Here is a 7,273-nt window from a genome sequence, read left to right on the forward strand (position 1 = left end):
TTAGAAATAGCCAGGGTTAGGTGTTGTGCGGTGGAGACATCAGCGTCATGTTTAGCTGATGGTTTCTGCAGCTGATAAGCTGACTGATGGTGTTTTGTTGTGAGAAAAAAATATTGTACCATGACTAATAATAAGGTTGGTAAGTTCAAGTGAACAAAGCGCAGATATTTTCTTCTTGTGCAATGGGCGTGGGCAGAGAATGTGGCCAACGTGAGGCCACGTAGCCTCCAGAGGACTCGCGGCTATTTATAGACCACCCCGGCCTCTCCACTGCTGCGTAGTACAGGACTCATCGTCATCGTCAAAACGAGAGGTTAGCTAGAGCTCGATCAAGTGATCATGACGATGGGTAGAGCTACGGCCACCATGGTGACCCTCGTCGTCCCGCCCACGCTCGCCGCCTCGCCGCCGCCGACCGCGTCGTCCACGTCGTCCGTCGTCATCGACGACATCATCCGCGGCCTCGCTGACACCACCGCCGGGCGTATCCGCACGGACGCCGACGCGACGTCGCGCGCGTCCACCGACTTCGGCACCAACGTGACCGTGGACGCGGCCCGGCCGGCGGCCGTGTTCTACCCGTCGTGCGCTGCCGACATCGCGGCGCTGCTGCGGGCATCCAGCGCGAGCGTCTCGCCGTTCCCCGTCTCCGCGAGGGGGTGCGGGCACTCGACCCGGGGCCAGGCGACGGCCCCCGGCGGCGTCGTCGTCGACATGCCGTCGCTAGGGCGCCACGCCACCAACTCCTCCGCGCGGCTCGCCGTGTCGGTGGACGGGCGCTACATCGACGCCGGCGGCGAGCAGCTGTGGGTGGACGTGCGGCACGCCGCCCTGGCGCACGGCCTCACGCCGCGCTCGTGGACGGACTACCTCCACCTCACGGTCGGCGGCACGCTCTCCAACGCTGGCATCAGCGGCCAGGCCTTCCGCCATGGCCCGCAGATATCCAACGTCCTCGAGCTCGACGTCGTCACGGGTACGTATGCACGTACATCGCTGTGCTTATTGTCCATGCGACCATGCGTGATCACAAGCTCGATCGACATGGACATAATCACATAAATGGACGACATGCCTGAAATTGATGGTAACTTTATTCTGCGATTCATGAACTTCACAGGAACAGGGGAGATGATGACGTGCTCCAAGTCGAAGGAGGCGGACCTCTTCGACGCCGTGCTCGGCGGGCTGGGGCAGTTCGGCATCATAACGCGCGCGCGGATCCCGCTGGTGCCGGCGCCGGCGAGGGCTCGGTGGGTGCGGCTCCTCTACACCGGCGCCGCGGACCTAACGGGCGACCAGGAGCGGCTCATCGACGAGCGCGGCGCGCTGGCCGGGCTCATGGACTACGTCGAGGGCTCCGTCCTCACCGACCTCCAGGGCCTCATCGGCAGCTGGCGCTCGCAGCCGCCGTCGTCGTCCTTCTACTCAGAGGCTGACGCTGCGCGCATCGCCGCGCTAGCCAAGGAGGCCGGCGGCGTCCTTTACCGCCTGGACGGCGCGGTGTACTACGGCGGCGCCAGCGACACGACCGCCACAGACGTTGACAAGGTAATGATGACCTACCCACCGCCGGATTCTACGTGCATACGCCAGCCACACGATTGATCGGTTAATAAGGGGTGTCGGCGACTAAACTCGTATCGAGTGTTCGGATATTAATAAAAAAATAAATTATAGAATTCGTCACTACTCTACGAGAAGAATTTATTAAACATAACTAATCCGTCATTAACACATGTTTATTGTAGCACCACATCGTCAAATCATGGACTAATTAGGCTTAAAAGATTCGTCTCGCAAATTAATCACAAACTGTGCAATTAGTTTCGTAATTAGTCAATATTTAATACTATATGCATGTGTCCAAATATCCGATAGGACAGTGACTCAAATTTAGCAGGAGCAACCAACCACCCCCTAAGTTTAAGTTTGGGTGTTCTGGATTGTCGTTTTCAACTTTTCGAGTCTGACATGATGACTGACGCATACTCCTGTGTTCCAAAATAAATCAATTTTGAAAATAAAAAATCAATTTCTAAAACCACTTGAAATTAAATTATCCTAAGTTTGATGACATCAAACAAATATGTTATATTTCATAATATATCTAGTGATATTAATTTAATGTCGTAAATATTAGTAATTTTTTATTTTAAGTTTAATTAAATTTAATATAGTTTGACGTAGTACATGCGTTGCTACAACTACAACGGTGCAAGTTGGTGTGGCAGCATCGGTAGTCGTGCTTCTATCGGTTTCTAGTCGTGCATACCAGAGCAAGGTCAATAATAAATTCAAATGTTTGGCCATAAGTCTAAGTTATAAGAGCCAAGTTATATAATAGTTATCTTCTATTTGTCTAATTTTTATTATTATTATATGATACCATGTCTTACATTCTCTTTCTTATTCCTCATCGATCACTTATGCTTCTATCTGGACCTACCAATACCTATACTTTCATACCCAGCTTGTTGCTTGTACGAGAGTCAAGCTCTCCTCTTTTCTCTTCTCCATATCAGCAAAAATGCTGACTAGCTTGGCTATAAGACCATTATTTCACTTGCTCTTGTTCGCAAGCTTTGTAAGTTTTTGGGTACTTCTTTCTGGATAGCTACTCCCATAATTTCAATTTTGTAAGACTTGCATCCACTTGAAGAGTCAAAGCCTCATAATTTTAAAGCAAACATTTAGTCCCATATAATATAATTTTATTATTATATAAGGTTATATGATTTTGTTCTTACAAACATTTAGTATAAGATAAGTCAGTAAAAAAAAAAATCTAGTCTTACTGCTTTAGAGACCGATGAGTCAAACCACACCTTATATTTTTAAACGAAGGGAACAGAGAGTACACAAGGAAATGAAACACTCACACTTTAGGTCTTATTTGGATGTAAATTATTTTTAAAATAGTAGATAAATACATTAATTTTGTAAAATACCTTGGTTTTCAAAAACTACTAAGTGTTTTTGCTACAATAAACATTGTAGTTTCTAAAACATGGTGTTGTCAAAATTATAGTCCTTTGGAGTCGAACCACACCTTATATTTTAAAAGGAAGGGAACAGAGAGAACACAAGGAAATGAAACACCCACACTTTAGGGTTTTTTATTGCCTCTCATCTGGGTACAGTTGTAGCATCTGTTCATATACACGCATGCTCACTCAACACACACACACGCACACCACTCACACCACCCGTGTATAAACAAACCTATAACTACACCCAGATTTGAAGACCGTGTCCTTCTTAAGATCACCGAAATCCACTGATTTCGTAAGCGACTTGCACGTCATGATTCTATTGTGGCATCACGCGCGAGAGACAGAAATCCCAAGAAAATCTCGGGCAACGGTGAGGCACGCGAGTCGATCAGGGATCAAACTCGAGTGGGCTACTCGCACGCGCAACTAGCCAACCGAGCCTTGCTCGGTCCTCACTTTAGGCTTTATTGGATGTAAATTATTTTAAAAATATTAGATAAATACTTTAGTTTTAAAAAACTGCTAAGGGCATGTTTGGATGACGCGGTTTTCAAAAACTGTAGTATCAAAAGCTATAATTTTATAAGCCCAAGAGATGCAAAACTGTGGTTTAGAAAAAAAGAGGTCATGAGTAGAGTTTCTAAAACTCTAAAAAGACTACAGTTTTGACAAAACCATGGTTTTAGAGACTACAAGATTTATTGTATTCAAACACCCAGTAGCTTTTGAAAACCAAAGTATTCTGTAAAACTATAGTATTTCTCCAATACTTCAAAAAAAACTCCCACCATCCCAAAATAAGTGACGTTTTTTACTTTTAGACTTCTTGTTTGACCGTTCTCTTATTCAATTTTTTATACAAATAATAAAATAAATAAGTCATTATTAAAGTATCTCCAATGATAAAATAAGTCATAAGAAAATAAATAATATTTATACAAAAAATTTGAATAAGATGAACGATCAAACAAGAAGTCTAAAAATAAAAAATGTTACATATTTTGAGATGGAGGGAGTACTTCGCATCCAAATAGGGCCCAGGTGTTTTGCTACAACAAACATTGTAGTTTCTAAAACATGGTGTTGTCGCAATCATAGTCCTTTTGAACTTTTAGAAATCGCACTCACGATCTCTTTTTTTTTTCTTTTGTAAACCACATTTTGTATGACTTTGGCCTATATAAAACCACAGTTTATTGATACCATAACTTTCTAAAACTACATCATCCAAATAGTCCCTTATTTTTTTACTGAATATAATTAAGCAGACATTCACCCACACATTTCGTAAGCTAAAAGATTACCGGGCAGGGGCAGGCATGTGGTGCTTCATGGAGTCTGGGTAGCAGTTGTCCACAAAACACACACGATCGAAGTACACAACTAACTTTCCATTTTTGCTATTGGAGAAAATAAATATAGTTGTACATTTGTGTAATGAGCGTTTAGGCCAGAGCAATAATTTCACAAAAATATTTTTTTTTTCGAAATGCTTACACAAGCTTTTAGTTGGCTAATTTAAATCTCGTATATAAACCTTAATTAAACTCCTAGCTTCTGATTTTTCTCTTGAAAAGAAACAGTTGTCCTATATACCTACGGACCTGCTTAGAAATGTGTAATATTTCAAGGTTTTTAGCTGGCTAGTTATTAAAAATCTTATATTGCCTGCATGATAAAAAAAACAATCTCTAGTTTATTTTGTTAAGATGCAGACAATACATATCATTTAGTGAACACAAAACAAACAAATAAGAAATACTCTTGACAACAAGGTGATGGAAAGTTGAAATTGTTGGACTTGTCGGAAAATGAAAATTGCATTCTTGTTGGGATTGAAGGAGTACTAACCTTAATTATCATTGATGGCTTATTTGCATGGGGATAATGTTTTTGATAATACTATTCCAGTTGGTTAACAAGAATAAGTCATGGCCACTATGGAGTATAGTAGATAGAGACGAATGATTCAAGTAGTCATATGGTAAGACTAGCTAGCGCCCCCAAAAAATAAAAATATATTTACAAATGTAGCAAGTATAACTTGGCTAGAAACGAATCATTCGGGTTCGGTCTCGGCTACCAAGTCAGCTAGCTCTAGAGGATATATATAATAATAATAATAATGCACGCACGTCCTCATGCGAGTACTGCACAGCTCGCATTCACATATATATACTCCTACGTAGTACTCTGTTTGCACCACCGACGCTACGACAGATCTGTTTGCACCAACGACAGCAGCGTACGGCCGGGCTATAGACTAGGGCCTCTAGCTACAGGATGTGTCAGTTGGGACGGCCACGTTTTTCCACCAAAATGACCGTGCAAGCAGTTGAGCTTGAGCACGAGCACCACAGTCTGTCCCTGCCCAAAATATCTGTCGTTTTTTTCGATGCCGTAAATTTAATTAGATTTGTAGAAAATATACGTAATACTTGTATCTCTAAATAAATTTATTATGAAAATAGATTCAACGATCTATCTAATGATATTAACTGTATACCATAAATATTAATATTTTTTATATAAAATTAGTCAAAGATATTTCTCAGAAAACGAGAAGAACAGTTATTTTGGGACGGAGGGAATATGTATGGCTGTTGGACTACCATGCATGCTGCCAGTTGACATGTACTCCCTCGGTCCCTTATTAATTGTCGCTAGGAGAAATGTGTGCCGGTCAAACTTTCTTAAAGTTGGCTAGGTTTATAGAAAATATTAGCAACATTTGTATCTAAATAAGTTTGTTATGAAAATAGATTTAATGATGTATGTAATGATACTAATTATGTATTATAAATATTAATATTTTTTATATATTTGATTCAAGTTGAGTATGTTTAACTTCTCGGTAAGCGAGAACCAGAGTTAAAAAGGGTCCGAGAGAATACTCCTGCTCGCGCAGATCCGGCAGCAACAGTGCATGAATCTTTGCCCACAACGTGACACTCGTCCATCATATCGATATAATAACTCATCAGTTTATTGCGATCTGGTCGGGTACGTAGTTCCAGCATCACAACATACGGAGTAATCATGTGTGCAAAGGAATAGCTTGGAGCCCACACGGCGACAGTACGATCGATGTGAGTGACATGGACCGTACGTACGTTAAAATGTTCGTTCGGTGTATATATATATTCATGCAGGGCGTGGAGGTGATGCTGCGTGAGCTGCGGTACGCGCGGGGGTTGGCGTTCGTGCAGGACGTGTCGTACGTGCAGTTCCTGGACCGCGTCAGCGCCGGCGAGCGCAGACTCCGCGACGAGGGCCTCTGGGACGTGCCGCACCCGTGGCTCAGCCTCTTCCTCCCGCGCTCCCGCATCCTGGACTTCGCCGCGGGCGTCTTCCACGGCGTGCTCCGCCGCCGCGACGGCGCCGCAGTGAAGGGCGGCGGCCCCGTGCTTGTGTACCCCATGAACCGGGGCAAGTGGGACGGTGCCACGTCGGCGGTGCTCCCCACCGTCGGCGACGGCCAGGAAGAGGAGGAGGTGTTCTACACGGTGGGCATCCTGCGGTCGGCGGTGGCAGACGGCGACCTGCGGCGCATGGAGGAGCAGAACGCGGAGGTGGCGCGCTTCTGCGAGGCCGCCGGCATCCCGTGCACGCAGTACCTGCCCTACTACGCGACACCGGAGGAGTGGGCGGCGCGGCACTTCGGGCCCGGCAGGTGGGACAGGTTCCTCCGCCGCAAGAGGAAATACGACCCCATGGCGATCCTGTCGCGCGGGCAGAGGATTTTCTCCCACCCACTAGGCCGGCTGGTCCAGTGATCCGCCCAGTCCATCGATCGATCGTCGTTCGTTGCTGCATGAAATAATGCAAGCATGGCTGTGTTTTGCATTAATTACTGATGAGTAGTAGTCCACTGATACAGTTACTACGTATTACCTGTCTAGATAATTAAATAGTAATATGCGTGCATGCACGTCAAAAGTTAATCGAGCAATGCAAGTGACAGGAGTGCACGATGAAACAGTGTACTACTGCCATCATCGGACTGCACTATGCGTATATGTATATAAATATGGCCTGATAGATGAAGTGATGAGTATGACTACTACTGCATATGAATAACCTGTAGGGTGTGTGTGGATCGGAGTATACGTGCAGGTACGAGAGTCTGCGTGATGTCTGTACCGTGATTCATAGAAGAAAATTTAAATATGCATATTTATCGATAATTAATGGTGCAGTAGTAAAATATATGTATGTATAGATAATTAATGGTACACCTTTCAACGTTTTACTTGCTCGCAAGCAGCACACGTCCT

At 44.6% G+C, this 7,273-nt stretch overlaps 1 protein-coding gene across 1 annotated transcript; it reads left to right on the forward strand.

Moving 5' to 3' along the window:
• Nucleotides 1–294: 294 nt before the first annotated feature.
• On the forward strand, nucleotides 295–6,944 carry LOC136522750 (cytokinin dehydrogenase 2-like). Its single transcript, XM_066516561.1, has 3 exons — nucleotides 295–976; nucleotides 1,121–1,551; nucleotides 6,149–6,944. The coding sequence occupies exons 1-3, from the start codon at nucleotides 340–342 to the stop codon at nucleotides 6,770–6,772; spliced, it is 1,692 nt and encodes a 563-aa protein (XP_066372658.1). The 5' UTR covers nucleotides 295–339; the 3' UTR covers nucleotides 6,773–6,944.
• Nucleotides 6,945–7,273: the final 329 nt, after the last annotated feature.

Source organism: Miscanthus floridulus, chromosome 18 (genome assembly GCF_019320115.1).
Source record: "Miscanthus floridulus cultivar M001 chromosome 18, ASM1932011v1, whole genome shotgun sequence".
NCBI classification, from domain to species: domain Eukaryota; kingdom Viridiplantae; phylum Streptophyta; class Magnoliopsida; order Poales; family Poaceae; genus Miscanthus; species Miscanthus floridulus.

What these genes read in the sequence shown, in the direction of transcription:
- LOC136522750 (XM_066516561.1), top strand. Translation starts at nt 340, where the DNA reads ATGACGATGGGTAGAGCTACGGCCACCATGGTGACCCTCGTCGTCCCG. An exon ending in CGAGCTCGACGTCGTCACGG is followed by an intron (nt 977 to 1,120) that starts GTACGTATGCAC and finishes TGAACTTCACAG; the next exon opens with GAACAGGGGAGATGATGACG. An exon ending in CCGCCACAGACGTTGACAAG is followed by an intron (nt 1,552 to 6,148) that starts GTAATGATGACC and finishes ATATTCATGCAG; the next exon opens with GGCGTGGAGGTGATGCTGCG.